We start from the raw sequence: 20,559 nt of genomic DNA on the forward strand, positions 1-20,559 counted from the left end.
TAAAACATCCGGGCAAGTACAGCAAAAGATGGGGAGGTCATTCGGATGTTATTGTTTGAATGGCCCTTGATAGGAAAAACCAGGCCCCCCCACTCCAGGGTTAGATAATGCCCAACAAGGCAGATTAAGTTGAAAACGTTTGTGCAAGTAAATCCAGCTTTTGTTGTTGCTGTTGTAAAGAGCTGAAACGATTAGTGGATCAATCGTGGGGGATAAGTTGTTATAAGTTGCGATTGCCAAACATTTGCTGGTTCCAGCCCGTCAAACGTGAGCATTTGCGAACTCACTACGTCTTATATAATTGTAAACGGAACATCTTTGAGTTTTGGAAAGTTTGTCGGACAAACACGCAACGGGAGACGTCACCTCGGCCTGGGGGGAATCGGGATGAGCATTTCTCTAAAATGTTTACAGGAAGAGTTTAATAAAGGACGATAATGTGATAATGGAAAGTCTCATTAGTTACAGTTAGATCGGGTTAGATGGTGCATTCACAACACAGCTGGAAGTATGCAACTGTCCAAATGCAACGCAGTCGCTACACAAACGCACACAAACGACTACACAGCGAGCAATTAAACCAGAGAGTTAGATTTCATTTTTTTCCACCCTTTATTTATATTGTGGTTTAGACGATAAAAATGCTTACCAAAGGCAGAGTTAAGAGTGGAAGTGTTTGGACTATTTTATTAGCACACAACTCATCAAACTACATCTTTATTATATTCACCTTTACTGGAGGAAACCCAGAGAAATGTGCAGTAAAAGTCTATAAAGCAAACAGCTGACTTTGCATTAAAGTAACTCTACCTCCTTCTCTTACAAAAAAGAACATGCAAACTAATTATTTTCCCTTTTTTCGTTTATTTCTACTTTCCTGAGTCACTTCTTCTTCCAGTTCTTCATGTTCCTTCCTCCATCAACCGAACCCTCAAAAGGTTTTTGCCAGCACACATTTCAGTGAGTCCTGGAGACTCAATCACTACATAACACACAACACAAGCCTCCCCGAAGTTGGCCTGGCTAGATTCAAACCCGGATCCAGAGTCGTTAACGTGTCCAAAGTCTTTTGCTTACACCCATTTCTCACTACAGGGTTGTCTGCACACACCATTGGACGTGATTTAAAATCACAGTAAATGTCTCTTAAGGGTCTAAATAGCGCGTCTGTGTGTCTGTCAATCAGCCATTGTATCCACCTCTCTAAGGCAGTGGCAGGACAAGGAGGACACTTGATGCGAGAAGCAGTAAGGGCACAGGGGCAATCCCCACCTGACAATAGCAGAATGCCACCCAAACACACTCTCCCTGAACCGCACTGATTATCCTGTTTGAAAAGAGACTGACAAGTAGAAGATGGGAGATTATGTCAATTAGTGGCCGCGGTCCCACCTGACCAGACCGCCTTGTCTCTCAGGGTCCGATGGGGAGGGGGGTTCAGAGGTCACGACCTGGCCGCCAAAACACGGTCCCTAACTCCCATCCACAGAGGGAGGGCTTTGACTCGGTGCATAGTTTTATTAACCAGCGCGACCACACGCACAAACATGCACATCAACACACTTTCACCTCCCTCTGACCTTTCCGCTCGTCCCTGCCTGACCTTGACCTCCGCCGTTGTGTGCCTAACAAAAAGAGGGGAGGTCGAGGTCAACAGGTCTCCGAGGAAATGGATTTATTTATTGGCTGATGCTTGTCATTCCAAAACGGGTGTAAATCCGCATGCCGGCCAAGTGTTTACACGTGGGTGTGTGAAAAGAACACGCTTTTTTTGTGTTACCGCTTTGTGTGTTTGTGACAGTGTCTGGTTCGCCTGTGCCTCTGCAGCCGGCGCTCTTCGGTAGAAAAATGCAAGAGGACGGGTGTTTGGCTGCACTTACGAGTTTGTCCACTTTGATGCTTGTGTGTGGTTGCGAGGGCATGGCTGTGTGTTTGTGTGTATGTGTGTGTGTCCTTTCTGTGCGGCTGTAAATCTCCCCTCTGACATGTTGCTTCAGTAGGGAAACGGCAGGTTAGGGACACGCTGATGGCGTTCACAGATGGCTTCAGGTCCCTGCCCATGGGAGGCCCTCTACTCCACCTGTTAATTTATTCATTTTCCACTGCCGAGGAGACACTGGGGCCAATGTTATTGTTTCCGAGAGCCAGAGTCCCCTGAGAGCAGCGTGGGTGTTTTCTGAACCAGCCCCCCCCCCCCTCCCTCCCTCCCCTCTCTTTCTCCGAGCCTCTTCTCTTCCCCTGCCCTCTTTTTGCCAGGTCAGTGTTGTTGTGTGTGTGTGTGTGTGTGTGTGTGTCTGTGTTGTGTGGACCTAATCTCATCACCCTGGTGCAACAGGCCGGCTGACAGGCTTTGAATGTCATTGTCACAGGGTCATTGTGTCGCTGAGTCAGTGTGTGACAGAGCAGTAACAAGCAGAAGAAAGGCTACAGTCTGACTGTCATCTATTACTCTTTCACACGGAGCCACACTACGTTTCCCTGGGGGATGGGAGCGGGATCTGCTTTCACCAAAAAGTGTAAATGCAACGGAGAGAGGTTTGAGAGAGGGGCCGCACTTCAGCTGCTGAAAGTTGCTTGGAGCATGTGAGACTGAAATGCATATCCATCTCTGCAGGTGATTTCAGATGCTGAAAAGGTGTAAGTGTATCAGATTTCTCGTGACTTTCAAGTAAACTCCGTTCGTTTTTTCTGTGATATCTGCAGAGACAGCCACACAGTAATAAGCCATGTTCCATGTCAGATTAAAGTGACACGAACACAGCGACTCCAACGGCATGTGCAGCATTAGAGACATGTTACTGTACTGTGTAGTGTTGGGCTGCTTGATTCAGATAAATGAGAATCATGATTTTCTTGTTTAGAGAAGGGTTTTCTTTTTTTATTGGTATTTTATATTTATTTGTCGCATAAAGATATCTCTCACCCATCCCAATTGGGGGAGCGCTGCCTTGTCATTGGTTGACAGACAGATATAATGTAGCATTATGGGGTGCTTTAGATTCTGCTTTAGAGCGAGCGCTTGTTTTCTCATGTCTCTGATTAAAAACAGTGGCAGAATCATTATCAATATGTAAATAGGTGCGAATCAAGGTCACAATTTGAATACCATTAATGGTGCGGCTTTCAAGGAAGGAGTGCCTCACTGGTAATGAATGGAAAAGAGAAAATATGATGTATATGATCCCATCATTCCACAAAATAAAACAACGTGAGTGTGTCACAGAGAGCAGCAAATTACTCTGCAGGGATTGGTTTTTAATATTTCACATGAATTGTCATTGTGTCCTCACTCTGGAAGGTCTAATAGCCAAATGGTCCTCACGCATAGCATGAATGATTCCGTTCATGCTTTTTGTCGCCGTAAGAAAGAAGTTCCTGTAATGTAGTGTGTAAACGGAATAGGTCCCCACAACATGGAGGATTCTTAGACCACACATACACATGCACACACACACACACACACAGACACACAAGCACACACGTACACGCGCATGCACACACAAACTTAAGCGCAAAACATCTTTAAAGCATTTTACTGAGCGACACAGGCCAGGGCTTGGAGCCAGTACACTCGTTCTCATGTGCTGCTGTTTCCACCCTCTCTCTCCCTCTCTCTCTCTCTCTCTCTCTCTCTCTCTCTCTCTCTCTCTCTCTCTCGCTCTCTCTCTCTCGCTCTCCCTCTTTCATCTTTAAACGAGTGTTTAAAGAATCCCGCTGTCCTCCCTCCTCTCTTCCTGCAGACAGGTGGTCGAAAGGTTCAGACCAGAAGGATGTTGGCTTACTTTCTAATGCTGCTTTAATGGTACCTTGTGTGGTTGGTCGAGAGAGGCCCGCTGCAACTAATAGAAATTCTTCGGACTCTCCAGGATGTTATATAATGGTCTCTTTCTCTTTCTCGGGACCAGTCAAATCTGATTAACGTGCGTCTGAGCATGTGCGTGTTTTCATGTGCCCACTGGTGGTGTTCATGTCTGCAGAGAGAGACGGTTCCAACTTGTACTGGTAAATTAACAAAGAACCAAATGGTCTTTTGAATCTGCCTTTTTAACACCAGTAAACTAGTTCTGTAAATGTGTTGCTGACGCTCAACACTTTATCTGAAGACGGTGAAGTTTTAAACATCAGCAGTAAATGTCGAGCTTTCTTCTTGCCAGCAGCCCAGAGGTGTGCTTCCTTCCAGACTCACATTTTTCCCTGAAATGTTCTCTCCATCCATCCTGAGAACTAGCGTTAAAGTACAACATCTGATCCTGAGCAGTGGATTCTGTGTATATTTGTTCTTTCATTGGCCATTACTTTGTACAGAATCAAACAAAAACCACATTGATTAGATTGATTTGGGATTAATGGAGGAGATCAGCGGTTCACAGCCACTGGTTTCAGCCTTGGTGTGTGTAAATCTGATTTACAGTTCACACATTCAGGCTTCATTAGCTCATTTCCCAAATGAACTTCCACACGCATCATCTCCAATGTGGAAAACAGAGGTTGTAATTTGATCACATATCTCTGGGTTTTGTTAAAGGAACTAATGGAAAAATGTAGAAAATACAGAGGAACAACAAATGGGTGGGTTATGGAAAATATGATAGATGACAAATTACATTACGGCCAAGAATTTACGGTAAATTGAGAAATACTTTCTTGATGTTTGAGTAACCACCGAGACGTGTGCAATGCCAAAGCAGACACTGTGGCCATTCTTTTGCAGTTTGTGTGAATCTGCAGGACTTTTTTCTAACCAGTGTGTTAAGACTCATTTATGCTGCTTTTATATAAACCACTAGAGACCATTGACAACTTCTGACAACAAACATGTGGACATGGAGAAGGTTTTCCCCTCTTAAGAAAGAGGGAAAAGCAGCTTTAAGGGTTAAGCTACATCCCCCCACTATTATTTTTCGGTGGTACTGCTCTGTTTTTTCGTCCTTCAGCTTTCAGAAGACTTTATCAAAATTGAACAAAATGAAATCGGAGCACGGAGCTCTTTCCGTTTCCATATCCGCATGTAACATTGAGCACAAATGAGCCTTTCTGGTGTACGCATGTTTGATGGAACTGATACTTGTTTGACTACGATCTCAAGTGAGACAACAGCAGCTTGTGGTCATTCATTTCCCGACATGGTGTGCGTGTTTTGTGCGTGTGTGTGTGTGTGTGTGTGTGAGAGTGTGAATGTGTGTGTTGCTGGTCCCTCATCAGGCCCTTATTAACTACATGAAGTGACCTCTGAAGAGGTGTTGATGGGTGTCGGTAGGACAGAGCCAAGTTTCTCCCTGGCTCCTTCTTCACCTTCTGCTCATGTACCTTGTCTCGCTTTATGAAACCTGCTCATCACCTCACTTACAGCTTTTTGCTCCACCACACGAGAGCTGGTGCTGCTCTGATTGAGGGATCAGCACTTTCTAACGAATCCAACTCCTCCACCTTAGTGTCATCTTGCTTGTTTTTTTTGATCACTCATAATGAAGGTTTTGAAGTCTCCAATGAAAGCTCAGTCCGTCCAACGTGTTTCTGCCCTGTCCCCTCCTGTTTCAGGCATTTCCCGGCCTGGAGACACAGTGTGCACTATCTCCACAATCAGTTGGAAATCGGTCATCACTCTCCCGGCGTTTATTCCTGGAAGAGTTTCCAAAAGTCTCCACATTCCGGGAAATGTGGGCGGAAGACAATATACGTTGTACCGTGTCACAAATTATCCATCTCACTTTGTTCGAGAGGCCAAATCTTTTCATTTCAGTGAATACGCTCTATCTGTGTCTTGATTTAGCTCTGGGTGGTTTTGGTGATGCTGGTCGGTTACATTGCAGCCTCCTGTCTGTCCGCATCACCCCTTTACTCTTTAACATTAAATACTTGTGGTCTTGTAGCCCAGTCTTTGTGTAAGACTGAGGGCTCCAGTGTGGATATGGCAGATTTTGGCATCGCACAGAGTGCAGTTGAGGTTTCACGTCTTAATTCCCTTTGGATGGGAGCAGTGAAGGTGCAGGGCAGGCCACATGTACTCTCACGATCCTTATATACCCTTACAGTGCTAACATGGCAGCATTCTGCACACCAGCTTAGGCTTATCAGCTCTGGCTCTGTCCACCTGTGTCTGTCCACCTGTCGACTCCAGGAAACATCACTGACGCCCAAATGCATCTCAATATTCAAAGGTTCAAAGTGAAGTCAATGTGTGAAATGTGTAAAAAAAAATGTATAACTGATTAATGTATAGTTAAGATGTTGTAGTTTTTTCTGTGGTGCATCGGTTAGCAGTGTGGCCTCACAGCAAGATTGTGCTTGGTTTGAAACTCAAACAGCCTTTCTGTGTCGAGTGTACATCTTCTCTGAATAGGTTTTCTCCAGGTATACACCCCCATAACTCAAAATCAAAGTTACAAAGTCGACAGATCACTGTGCAGTTCACATTACACAACTTGCTGTCGTGGGATCAAGAGTCATGCCGTTGAATGACTAATGAAACACGACACAATCTTTCACATGTCTCTGTTCTGCTCTGATCTTCAAAGAGTTCACACAACACCGATTTTTTACCAAACATGGGTTTTTGCCAGCGAGTGGAATATCAGGCTATAAATGTGTAGCGTGAATTAGGAATAAGTGTGAATGAGTGTTTGTCTTTGCATGCATGTGGTGACATATGGAGATTGCACCCTCCCCTATTGGCCAATATTAGTCAGTGATATCAATAGCGACTGAATGGACGAACGTTTTAAAGATTCATAAAATTCCAAGAACCTGCCAAGGTATGAAATAATGTAAGATTTAATCCAGATAGTTGGGTTAGTAAATTATTTTATTTTATGAATAAGTGCACTGTTTCATTCAATCATAATGAATGAAGATAGAAGAAACGGCACATTTCACAGAGGAATTGTTTATAAAAATTTCAAATATATTTTATTCATTTACTTTTTTGTAAAACAAAGATGTATTTCAGTAACAGAACTACTTACAGGTTAACTGATTAGAAAATGTCAAAATTTCATCTCTCATTTCTACGGCAACAGTGTATTCAGGCGTTATGTCTGTATGTAGGATTTCTGCTTTCATACCAGAGAAGTTTAACTGAAGCAAAGTTTTTAAAAATGTAAGTACAAAAAAAAAGAGGACATTTGAAGAGTGATAGTGAAAAATAGCGAGAACCAGAGACTTATCAACCCAACATTGTAGGTTCTGTCCAGAGTCTCTTTCTCTCTCGTTCCTTCTCCACTTGTGTTCAGGAAGATGTCTTCTCTGCCTTAACCTCCGTCTCTCTCCCCCGATTCAAAACGCAAAAAAATGATTCAAGTTTCCCTCTTTCAAGCCGCAAAAACAAACGGTTCTGTACAAAGTCAGTGAAAGCATCAACCTGTCCGTCAGTCTGTCTCGTTCCATCCGTTCTTCTATCCCAGCAGGGATGAAAGAAAAAAAGCCCTGTTTCTAATGATCTAGTATTCATTTGAATTTCCTACTTTTACATCATTATTAAAACATACAGTTTAGTGGGTCGTCTACATTTCTCTGCTTTGCTGTAGCCAGTGTGCGCTCTGGCCCATTGCACAGCCCACCTTTACTGTAGCGTCACCAGCGTGTCAGTCCTCTCAGCTTTTCTTTTTACACAGAAACAAACTCGGCCTTTCCTCCTCCAAATTCTGTCTTTCTATAATCAATCAAATCTTTAGGCTCCCGTTTCTTAATGCTGCGGTCTTATCCATAACTTTGCTGTAAGATATCATACAAGTGATTGGTTCTGCTATATCAGAAAAGGAAAGGAGAATTGTTAAGGAGGTTTATTAAATAGTAAACAGTTTATTAAATAGCAGGGGGTAGAAGTGTAAATGTCAGTTTTTATTCATAAATGCCATAAATCTGTGTTTTTTCTGGGTCCATATGTTTGGGATGGAGCTGCAGAGCATGCTGCTTTAAGCCTCTCCGACATTAACATGCCTGATTTATCTCAGCGGATCAGAACGCCCCCCCCCCCCCCTTCGACGACCTGACTCATGATAAAGCTGAGAAAATAAAAGCAAGGCCCCCCTGCAACCCCCCGTCGGGCAGTGTCGCGGGCTGGTAGAAGGCCGTGCAGGGGGACGTGGGGTTCAGAGATGCACTAGTGGAACGAGAATTAGGATTTAACAGGGCGGAGTGTGGGGAGCGATCGCGGACTGTGCTGCGAGTCCACCGGCGTGTCACTGGAAGACGGTGTGGTAGGTGGGACACTGATGGGACTTCATGTACTTGATGGCGAACTTGAGCTCCTTGCTCTTCTTGTCCCACTTGTGGATGGACATGAGCAGCAGCTGCTGGTCCACCTTGCGGCCCATGATGAGGAAGCTGGAGCCCAGGCTGTCCAGCTGCGAGCACGGGCAGTTGGCGCCGTTCTTGATGTACAGGGTCAGTTTCTTCAGGTCCTTCTTCCTCAGCACGCCCTGCTTCAGCACCCGCTTTTTCTTCTGCGCCGCGATCAGCTTCTTGTCGCCCTTCTCCTTCTTCACCTCCTTAATTTTCATCTTGAGGGCTGAAAAAGAAGAGAGTGCTAACTTTCAAACTTGTTATGAATCACATATATTTAGAACCAGAAGCTGTTAACGTGTCATCCTGAATCCACTCGACTCTGAGCAGCTGGGACAGTAGTTATTTTACACCTCTCCCAGGTGTCATCCTTTAACATCTCCCACAGCATGCAAATACAACAACTACATCCTGTGTGTGTGTTTGTGTGTCTGACTTCGGGGAAAACCATAAACGGTGAGAAGGACATATTTATGGAACAACAACAGAGGCAAGTTTTAGGTCTTTTGGCACAGGTTCAAGTGTTGAAGACTTGATCCAGACTTTCTCCAGATTTTCACTTTCAAAGATGAACATCGCAGCAGGAGATTTCCAGTCAGACATATTCACAATATGAAGGTGGAGGCCGAAAGTAACGTATAAATCCTGAGTTTTTCTTTTACGGCCCATCGACACTGGGGATGGACCAAATCACCAAAAGCTCTTGAATCTCTTCTTTCCAATTTGACCTCCTCATCAGAGTCTTCTACATGTATGGTTCCTCTTTTTCCTCCTGAAATAGAGTTTTTGCTAGGGGCCTGGCAGGAAAAGATCTGGAGAAAGTGTGGAGCAGGTCTGAACGCAGCTTTATTCAGTGCCGACCCTCAAATGAAATGGTTTCAGGTCTTTTTCTGGGTCAAAACTCAACTTGATTGTTTGTGTTTTCGAGTGTCAAATAAAGTGAAATCCAGTCTCAGGTCTATTCTTGCAGCAGTCAACTTCAGTTCAGTTTTTTTCGTGCTTGTTTTTGTTCCTCTCTTTCCTTTTTGTGCAGAACAGATAACCTCTGTGCTGTTTATGATTCCTAAATTTGTGGAGTTTGGCTACAGCAAAAAAAAATCGGGGATTATCCGCCTAATGAAAAAACGGAGGAGCGTCATGTTAATAAGTTATAGGAGAGATTAAAATTGAGCTGCCAAGCATTTGAGAGTGGAATTCTCTGGGTGAACTTTCTGACAGGTGAAATCAATCACAGGCCCGGGCAAAGGAGCGGGGTCGGCATGAAGCATCGCTATGTACCCAAGCCCCGCTGGAAGACTGCCATTTCACTTCTCGCCGGCTCGTCCGCAGTTGCATAAACAGCCCAGGGTACACTCTGATACGAGTTCAGTGCATGTGAAGTGATAGCATGTTCAAAAAGGTATGTGTGTCCTGAGTTTCCTTTCATCCACGTCCTGATTCGCATCCAGCTCCTTCAACTGAGGACGTGTGTTTATGTGCTGCTTTTGCGAGCCGACACAGACGAGCGTGTGTGAATGAATGCATTCATGTGTACGTTCAGCAACAAGATAGCAAGGATAAAATAATTTCCCACCATCATTCACTTCAAATGTTCTGGTAAGTAGAGGAGGAAGCACTCGAACGTTTAAGCAAAGTAAAACTTAAAATTATACACAGAAATGTACTCATGAAAAAGTACAGCGTGAACTTTTCTGCTTGCTTTTAAATATATTTCAAGTATTAAAAGTAAAAGTAACCGTGAATCCTATTCCTTTGCTTAGCTTAGTTTTGGCCTCTTCATAATATGTTTTAGTTGTTGCTTTACCTGTGATGCTTTAGCTGCAGGAGGCGGGGAAGTGGAGTGCAGGAAGTGGACTAATTACTGTTAATAATAATAATAATAATAATAATAATAATGTGAGGATGTACAGCCATTTTTTATAAAATGTATTTGCCGATATATGTAGGAGAGTAAAAGTAAAAAGTACAAATACATGAAAAATGTGCTTAGGTACAGTAATGAAGTAAATGTACTTTGTAGCATCCCACCATTGACTCAGCTCTATTCAGCCGCCCACTGTGCAGCCTGGCCGGTTTTCTTGTGACACGCTGTGGACACACCATTATACAAACTCACTTTTCTTTTAACAGTCTGCAGAGGAAGAGTAGAGGTAGAAGTTGATGAGAGGAAACGGAGAGAGAGGTGCGCTGTCATTTTGAAGCAACACAGACCTTTCCCTGAGCTACATAGAGCCCCCCCCCCCCCCGTACGGACCAGGTGTAGGCTGCACGTTCCTGCCAGACTCTCATCCCAGCTGCTTTTCTTTTCTCAACTCTTGTTATTTTTTTTGACCACGCTTACTGGATGGTACAACCAGGAATGTGGAGAGATCACACATCGAAAGTAGAGTGTAACAAAACACAATGTTCAAAATGCTCTCGGGGCGACCCGCATGAATAGGTTACGGCATTCACGAGACGTTAGATCAAGCTGTATTCAGCTATCGCCCTATAGAGTAACACCCGGCCCTTGATCTCCAAATCCATACGTCATGGTTATCTTGACGTCTCTTCTCGTCCCCATGTCTCATCCAGTCATATAGCCAATAAAACGTCTGGGCTATCTGCCTTCACGTGTGATCATGTTTCATTCCTATGAAAGGAAAGAAACCGTGTGTTGCTCTCATTTTAAAAGATTGAGATGTGCGATACTGCAGTTAATCACGTAAGTAAATGTCAGTGATTTGGTCGAGTCATGAGTGATTGTAGGGGATGAACATATGTTCTGGCTGCGGCCCAGAGTGTGAGCATTGTGCACAAAGATGTACTTTGTTGTTGGATGTGTTTATGAAGTTATGATTTATAATGGCTCGTCATCTGGAGGTGCGGGTAATTCCCAGAAGATTATGAAACTTGGTGACCTTTAAATTGCAGGTTACTCTGTAGACAGGGGCAATAGTGTGTGCAAGCAGAATTCCATCAGCTGCCGAGTACTGACGGGCCAAGAGCCTCCACGAGCAAATTTAATAATGAAATTATTATATTCTGACTGTGTGTACATTTCATTACTGCGGTGAAGTGGAAAGTCTGGAAAATATTGTTGAATGGACATTGGGGACTGGAAGCTGTTAAATTATTGAATTATAAGGCGAGGGATTTAGCTAAAAGAGGGAATACTTTTCTCTCCTTGTTGTGAGTTTAATAGAGACAGACCAAAACCAAAACAATGAATTTACATAGAATGAAAAGCCAAAAGTGTCTTTATTGAACTTAAAAACAGACTTTGGTACTGCGCCATAAATGCATGATGCTAAGTGCATCAGTTGTTTCACTGACAAACGACTGTGCTTGATATTCTGATTTGGATGGATGTTTTGACAGTTGCATTCCTGCTGTTTCTTTTTACTGTCCAACACAATGAAATGCTTCTAGTATTCTGTCTTCATACTTGTAACTCAATCTACTGCTGTTAGTGCATTTTTCCGAAAATTTTAAGCCAAAACTAATTCTCTGATATGTTAATGATGGCACACGCTGAGGCCTTTAAAATACCTCTCCTCAAATAACACATGAAACGGCCTTGTAACTTTCAATGGACCCTGCGGTGAACCCTAACTTTCTGCTGTGATCTCATAAATATCAACCTATGAATGTTGTGCGCAATGTGATTCAAATTTTTACTGGCTCACAAACTTATTCACGTTCAGGCTACAGATTGCGCTGGAAAGTTATTTCGAGACCAACTTTAAATGCGCTAACCTGAGCCAGTTATAAGAGAGGACATTTGCAGCAGCAGTTTAGCAGTCAGTTGCGCCACCTGTACAGACAATGATGGTAGTAGCTGCTGCATAGTCTTCTGCCCCCTGCAGGCAATGAGTTGTACCTTAATTCACAAAATCGGATGTGCCTTGCTTTGAATAACACTGTTTATACTAATCTTCTAAAAAACTATACATACGCTTCGAAACTTGATAAGCGGTACTTGCCGGACAGCATCGTTGAAAATGTGTTGTCCTGTGTTTACACTCAGGTTCCACTCTTTTTTAACAGCTGGTACTTACCAAAGTCACTAGCGCAGTAATGCTCCATGATGTTGTCGGCTTTCATCTCATTGTCACACGGAGGACACGCCTTCGACACTGAGGGCAGAGAAAAAATAATTACTACACCGATTCACATTTCATTCGGTGCTCTTATGGTGCCAGATTAGCGAATATCCAGCCGCTGAGTTGAGGTCATTGTTAGTCAAGTGCAGTCAGCAAAACCAAAGCTGTGCTGGTATGAAATCGTTAAGCCCTGGCCACTTTTGAGGCACTTACTCGCAGCCCCCCTCGACTTGTCACAGTGTATTTGCTGTGGAGCGAATATATAGTCCAGCCGGCCGACTGATGTTTGCCCTGCAATTACACTGGAGAAAGTGTTTTTTATTCTGGCCGCTGTATATTTTTGGTGGTGCGGGCGTGGGCTTGGCCCGCGCAGAAAGGTAAACGCTGGAGCAGCGGCGGCCGAACACGGTGAAAAGTGATTCAGTAAACAGACACAGCCGCCATTCAGGCCACACGGCAACCGCACATTGTGAAACAGCGAGGAAAAACCAAAGCAGCAAGTTCAGTTCATTTTTAACTATAAATGTACGGGCATGCTCGCGCTGCTCAAAGGCATGTGTGATCTCACGTGTTCAGCCTCAACACCAGAGAGAAGGAAAAATACTACTGTACACAGTGTAGAACTTTTCAAATATTCTTTCTCACCTCTCTCACTCATGCTGCTTCCAAAACATCTTTCTGAGAGCTCTACCTCTTCCCTCTTAGACACACACAGACATGCCTCATGCTAAATTGCAATTTTCTCCAAAGACTCTTCAATATAAAACTTTATTATGACAATTACAACTTAAACTCCATGTAATCCCAGGGAGACTGGTTGTACACATCTAATATCAGTCCACTCATCCACCAAACAGAGCCTTGGGCCTATCGGGAGAATTAGGTATATACATTTGACAAGGTCAGGCAGAGAGGGATGAAGTATAGAAGTCTTCTCAAAGCTATAGGATAAGAGAAATATGATTATGATTCTGTCTTTTTCTCCACGTCTCACACTCACTCACACCCACTCACTCACAGGACCGTAGTAGCCCCTGGGTTAAGAGTCAGGGTTCAGAGGTTATCGCGCCCCAGCCTTAACCGCAGCGTCTGGGCAGATAATGAGAGGGGTCAAAGTTCAGCATGCTCCGCTGCTCGGGTCACGGGGAGGTTGAACCCCCTAACCACAGCTGAGTGTATGTGTCTTGTATGTGCATCGGTGGGAGTTGAACCATGTTCTTGTGGAGTTACTGCCAATTTTCTCCTGCGAGGGTTCCCATGCTTTCCCGGGCGGGAGACCGGCGGGACCTATACAGGGTCAGGCCTCTAATTGTCTGGTGCTGACGTGAAGACTGGGACAAGAGCATGGAAACACACACACACACACACACACACACACACACACATTCACACACACACACACGCACACACACAGATGAAGAGATGCCAGGACTCCTCTGGATTGGTCTTGTTTTGAATGATTGCCTCGGAGCTGTTGCATCTTATTCAGACTCCACAGGAATTCATTCTGGTTTCACAGGGGTGGTACGTTGGCAGGAGGCCCAGTTGCACTGATGCCAGAGCATGTGTCAGGAGAGCGCAGCCCCCCCCTCCATGAAAACTTAGCCGAGCTTGGACCGAAAACCAGCGCTTGGACGCCGCTGAGAAATCAATTAAGCAACAAATGCCCTCCTCGTGGTCGGGTCTCTGTCGGGGGGGGGGGAAGAGCTGTCATGCTGTGATGGAAATCGATGGTGGGACGTTGGTGTGGAGTTTTTTTGCTGGACAGGTTTCCACTCTGCAAATATTTGGACATTAGCTCATTAATGTATTTTTGCCATTTATGAAAATGAGGGGTCGACTTTGGACTTTTCGTCACTTGCACACCGGATTATAGACTTAACTGCAGAACCATTAATGTTCCCAATCACAGTGAAGAATGTTCGAATATATTTCTGAGGCTGGGAGTCAATGATTGCAGATAAGAGGAGAAGAATGATGGGAGCAGGGTGGGTAGGGAGGTGGTCTGTTGGAAAGTCCTGCTGTTAATCCTCAAACTCCGAGTGGAAATGACAGATGACAAGATTCCAGCACTTTCACTCCAAAGAAAGTCACAGCACTGAGGCTCATATCACTTTCTCCATTTCAAGTTTTTTTTGTCTTTTTGTCGTCTCTTTAAAGTGACCTGGTTTATGTAGAGATCCTTCATGAAAACAGGGAAAAACAACCAACACCATCAGTATTAGAAAAACACTGATTAATGTTTTTAAAGAGAACTGGGAAGAATAGAAGGTTCCACTGTGATGTCATCACAGTGGAACCTTCTATTCTTCCCAGTTCTATTTCTTATTTCATATTTCTTGTTGCAGGAGCAATTTGCTGTGTGTGTTTCAATAACTCAAATTCTGGTCATCATTAAGTGTCAAAGCCAAAGTCAATTTGTCATTACATTCTCTTTCAAACTTTTGTTGGAAAAACAAACTTTTTACGCCCTATCCTCTGCATTTTGGCCTAAGCCACTAATTAATACAAATACCTTCCAAAGTGCAGATTTTCAAAAACTCAATGACATCACAGCTTACTTTGTACACGCCCACTGTTGCACAATGGTAGCTATAAACCAATGTCGATATGTTTGGCTGGGTTTAAGTTTAGGTTTTCTGCCAAATTTAGCATTATCTTAATTTAAGGTCGTCTGCCTCATCTTCTCTGGTATTTGACGGATAATAGAAGAAGACTTTATCGCCACCTACTGGCCCACCATGTTTGTTTGAGGTCTTTTAGTTGTTTCCTCATCTGGATTGAGATATTTTGTAAAATGACGGTCATGTGGATGTAGAGGGGTCGGGAAGTGTCGACAAAACCTTGTAATCAATTTTACAGTTGGGGTAAATCTTGGTTAGAGTATGAGCAAAGTTACACATACACACACACACACCTTCTACACAAAAGATGTAACAGTATCGTCATGTGATCCGCTAGCATGTCTTGTCCCCTGCAGCCTTAGCATTAAATCTTTTTTTTCCATGTAAAGTATGAGCGAGTCACTATCTCATGCCTCATTTGGGCCCTTAAAGTTATGAGCAGCAACACTTATGACATAAAACGGTACTGTGCCGGGGATGAAATGTGGCGTGTGATTTATGTCAGCCGGCTTAACATCTGTTTAAATGCGGCATGCAGACGGTCAGAGGAGGAGCCACACACGGCCCGCAGGCGGCCCCCGGGGCCCCTAAAGCCCGGCCCGCTCCTCGCGTCTGTAGGAGCCCTACACACAAGAGAAAACACGGTATCAAAAAAATGCCCGGGCAGTCGTCCTGCACCGGCCATTGGATCACATTTTCCCTTTTATGTAGCAGCCAGGGCCACATGAGTAGTGCCCATTGTGCTGCTGGGGACCTGACAGCGCTGCCCGTCTCCTTTAGCGCGGCTGTAACTTACACTAGCCACATCAATGAGGACGGCGAGGACAGACAATATCTTTCGCACCATGCAATTTCAGCCACTTTCACGGGACAACGTGCATATTGTCTCGTGGAGCATTTTTCTGTGGAAACACACAATTTGAGTTGTGCGGTTGCACTAAAGCAGAATCCTTCTTTCAGTTATCAAACCTTGTTATTATCTGATCCTGACAGTTGATAAAGGCAGCATCATTAAATCCACACACTGAGCTCAGCTGGCCTTTTATTCTCCCTGGATACCTCGGTGCTTCTTTTGTCAGCAGGCAGCTTGTCTTCCCTGGTGTAATATCTACAGACTTGTGTTTCACACATTCACACCCCGTGGGCCCCAGTTACACACACCGAGCACCTACACACAAACACAACTTGGGCTCAGAGGCTGGTGGTGGTCCACAGTTTCCACAGGAGCCCTCGAACCGTGCCGTATCATGTTATTGCAGAATAGCTCAGATATCACCGGGACAAGAGGAGCAGCCGGTACAACAGCACTTAATTCATGTGATCGATCAACTCCCCAGCATCCACCTAGAGCTCCACAGCAGTCCTTTTGTATATGAACCTGTGCAAAGAGAATCGTCTGTGTTCTTTTGACACTGAGGCTTCCTGGGAAACTCTCTTCTACGAAAATTCCTTTTTGTTATTACTGGCCATGTTTGTGTGTGTGCATGTACACCTGTTTCTGTCTGTGTGTGTGTGTGTGTGTTTTAGAGCCAAAAGCTTGTCCTCAGGATGGCCTCATCGGCACATCTGAGAATCTCTGCCTCTTAAGAGAATGTCAAAGACCGAGCCTCTGGGCTAGAAATGATATGGGTTAACTCTCAGTTTGAAATAGACACATGCACGTGCACACACATGCACGTACACAGACAAACACATGCACACAAATTAAACTTTTGAACTTAACTGATACTCCCTTTTAATTTGTTCCTTTTAACTCAACACGTTTGTCTGTGTTTTTTCTGCATCAAACTGCTGATTGACAAAGATCCCTTTATATTGTTTTATTAATCTCGCAGCACTCTCTAATCTGGTTGCCTCTGCTCATTATTTGATAAGATAGGATCAACAAACCCGGTGCAACAGTTTGAGCCGCCTCCTTCTCTTTTCACAGATTTTGATCAGGGATAGTTGCTGTGAACTTTTAGAATATCAAAGAATAGTTTTAGTTTAGTTTAGAAAAACATTTACTCTATAAATCTGACCATACTTTAACAGGACCATTTCAATCAAAGTAGATGAACAATGACAATAAATGGTTAAAGGTAAGACGATTGCATGAGAAACTGTTTTCTTTGAGTCCTGCTTGAAAGCAGAGAGGCAGACACTTTATGCTGCAGGAAGCAGCTTTTCTCCTCGTCTGCGTCTCTTTACTTTCCGGCTCCCCTCTCCTTTTCTCTCCTCTCCACTCGGCTCTCTCGGGGGACAAACAGACTTTAGCTATTCCCATTCTCTGCCTGCCTCTCTTGTCCTGTCATGTCGACTAATTAGCGGGAGCTCAGTAATTGGCCTTCTAGCTAATTGGCCTGCCGGCTGCCAGACCCAACAAAAGCTGAGCAGGCAGGGACACAGTGGGGACTGTCCCCCTCCACTGTCTCAAGTCCCTCATCAACTCCCTCTCTCCCCCTCTCAGCTTTTGTGAAGAGGCTTCTTAAGTAGTCGAGGTGCACACAAGCAGACCCAAGCACACACACATGCACTCAAACACCTATTTCTCAATTTAGTTCCCACTCACAGCTCATGATTGGCCCATCTGGCCCCCTGACTTTCCTGTATAAAATTGTAAAGCAAATCTGTCTCTTAGAAACAGCAGTGTTATCACTTTTTATTCTAATTTTATCCTTCTCGGGGTTTTTTTGTTTGTGTACTGACACTTTGCAGACCAGCTAGAGAGTTGCATTCATGACTTCAAATGGGACATTCTCCATTCGCTCAGTTGTTAGATTGATTGATTAGCTGTTGATGGACGACTGCTGATAAAGATGTCTGTGTTTGTGTGTGTGTTTGTGTGTGTGTGTGTGTGTTTGCAATGCACATCACCTTTTCAGTCAAGATTTGTTAACATCTTGGGGCATTTATCTTAACTGAGTGAGGGGTCCGGTTGCTGTAGTCTCGGCGTCTCCTGTGTGCGTCTCTCTCCGTCTGTCTCTCCCTGAGGCGTATATGTAAATGGCAGGGAGCCATCCTAAACTGTCCAGTTACCCGAGAACTTTCCCCTGTAACCTCCTCTCGCCCCCGTCTCCCTCACTGACCTCCTCCGGTTCGTCTCTCACTTAAAACTTTTATCTGGCCTCATCGCAGTGCTGGGAAAACCATGTGAGCCTCCCAGCCATTTCCAAGCTCCTACTGTTGCTGACTCTGACCACTCGTCTGTCTTATCCGTTTTGTTGGTGCCGTGAATCAAATTCCTGAAATGTGCAATGCAGGCACGAACTCCCTTGTTCCACATTTGTTTAACATGTGTTGATAGTATTTTATTTCTGCATGTGTCTCTGCACTCAACACATGTCATTGGAAAAAAACATTTCAACTTTGCATCGGATGTGTTATCTGAAATACGTGCGGATACATGTATTGTTTACCAAAATCCAAGTGGTAGACTTCTCAATCTTTGTAATTTGCTTGATTTAAATCCTGACCTGAACAGAAAATGTACAATACAGCATGCTTTTCAAAGTTGTATCAAGTGTTATTGATGTACCTATTCAACTGAAACTGATTGTGTTCTAGTTAATGAGCTTCTCACGTGACATTTTGTATTTTGATATTAAATTTAGAGCTTGTGCAATATGTCAAGTTAATGTTTTATTTTTGTCCATCACTCTCTCTCTCACTCACACACACAGACTGTAACTGCTGTAAAAGCCATACGTTTGACAAGTGACTCTTTAAAGCTGTACTCACTTGTTCAGGTGTTTACTCTATTGTGGAGCAGTATATGTTTGAATGAAGGTGTGTGTGTGTGTGTGTGTCGGTTGCCCTACCTGGTGGCTGCGTCACATGATTCCCAGTGAACTGCATGGGGATGCAGAGGTCGTTATCAATGGGGAACTTGTCACAGGTCAGCATCTCCGGCCAGGGGAAGCCATAGGTCTCCATCACCGGAGCACAACTGTCCCTCACGGCTTCACACAGCGAGCGGCAGGGGTAAATGGGTCTGTCCAGGCACACCGGCGCAAACAGCGAGCACAGGAAGACCTGGGTGTCAGCGTGGCACCGCTTGGCCAGGAGCGGCACCCAGCTGCCCGCCTGCTGCTTGACTTCTGGCATGGTCTCGTGGTCCAGGAGGTTGGGCAGCCGCATCTTCTTGTAGCCCACGTTGTGGCACAGGCGCAGGTCAGCTGGTATGTCCACACACTGGGGCTGCTTGGTGTAGAAGCGGCCATTGTGGAAGTTGTCCGACTGCCAGCTGTAGTAGTCATACTCATCTGCGGCCGAGACGGTGAGGAGCAGGAGGGAGAGGAGCGACAGGCCCAGTGCCAAGCTGAAGGAGCCCTGGGTCAGTGACCACCTGTGGCTCTTTTGTCCGTGTGCCATGCCTCTCTTTGCTCGGACCAACAATTCAAGAAGGTTGTATCCCGAAAAATCTCCAAAGTAACTCAGTAACAATAGAATGCAGACAGAAGACAGGAGTAAGTGGGGCAGGAGTACAAGCTGTAATCCCTTTTCTCTCTCCTGAGTATGGACGCAGCGGATTGAAAACAAAAACTGTTTAATTCCCTCTTTCCCTGGATGGTTAGCCCTGTTAACCTCCCTGAAACACCTCCCTGGGTGTCTGTGTGTGTGTGTGTAAGAGTGTGTGTATGTGTGTGTCAGTAAGTGTGCCTCAGGTGGTGCAGTGGGGAGGCTGCAGCCAAGGAAGGGTGAGCACACTGCTTATCTTCTAACTGTCCCTGTGCACAATTTCTCTCTCTCCTTCCTCGTCCCTCTCTCTGTCTCCAGCCCTCCCCTGCTCTGTGTCTATCAGTCTGGAGCTGTAATGAGGAGCACCTAGGCTTTAAGAGGCAGTAGGGGCTGCTTTCGGCTGCTGCCTGCCCCCCCGAGCAGAGTCCCAGACCACTCACCTTCCTACTGGCCTCCCCTGGACTCCCTCACAACGGCCTCGGCCAATCACAGGCCCGGGGGTGGATCCCAGTGGCGTGCAGGACACTCCTCCTGTCGCTTATCCTTGACAAACCCCTCCTCTAGTGCAAGTTAACATGAGCAACAGAAAGAGAGAACAAACATTGGCAGGTTCCTCCAGCTCTATGTTCCTCAGCTCCTTCTAAGTAACACTGTTTTTATACACTGGTAAACTTTTTAATTTCTCTCATTAATCAACCAGCTCCTCGTACGCTGCTCCACAGAGAACAAATGCTGTCTGCTTTCTGTTTAAGCCTGCTTATTGCATTAGCTCAAAACAGTCTGGAACAACACAGGCTTAAGCTGGCAGCTACTCTGAGAAAATTGAACCACACACCTCTGCACAAGCACTGATCTAAGACAAAAAAGTAAATGGAGTCGGTGGGAACAGGCTGCAGCGCGGGAGAGCCCAGGTTACCGATCGGGCAGCTACAGGTGGTTCACCAGCCCCGTGCCGGTTGTGTGTGTTGGCCGTGAGCACAGGCACGCTGCCCCTCCGTCTCTTTCTGTCAGGGCAGCTGACACAGTGAGAGCCCCTCGCCTCGGCAGCCGAATTCACCGGACTGGCTCACATTCACATTCAAAGGGCTGTAGCATTGTGAGCAGGATGTGGGACTGGTGGCTCACACAGA

The 20,559-nt window shown here is 45.0% G+C and overlaps 1 protein-coding gene across 1 annotated transcript; it reads right to left on the reverse strand.

Annotated features, from left to right (window-relative positions):
• Positions 1–6,880: 6,880 nt before the first annotated feature.
• sfrp5 (secreted frizzled-related protein 5) lies at positions 6,881–19,775 on the reverse strand. The gene is made up of 3 exons (XM_062401774.1): positions 18,790–19,775; positions 12,321–12,398; positions 6,881–8,506 (listed from the first exon to the last, which is right to left on the reverse strand). The coding sequence occupies exons 1-3, from the start codon at positions 19,340–19,342 to the stop codon at positions 8,178–8,180; spliced, it is 960 nt and encodes a 319-aa protein (XP_062257758.1). The 5' UTR covers positions 19,343–19,775; the 3' UTR covers positions 6,881–8,177.
• Positions 19,776–20,559: the final 784 nt, after the last annotated feature.

Source organism: Platichthys flesus, chromosome 12 (genome assembly GCF_949316205.1).
Source record: "Platichthys flesus chromosome 12, fPlaFle2.1, whole genome shotgun sequence".
Classification (NCBI taxonomy): domain Eukaryota; kingdom Metazoa; phylum Chordata; class Actinopteri; order Pleuronectiformes; family Pleuronectidae; genus Platichthys; species Platichthys flesus.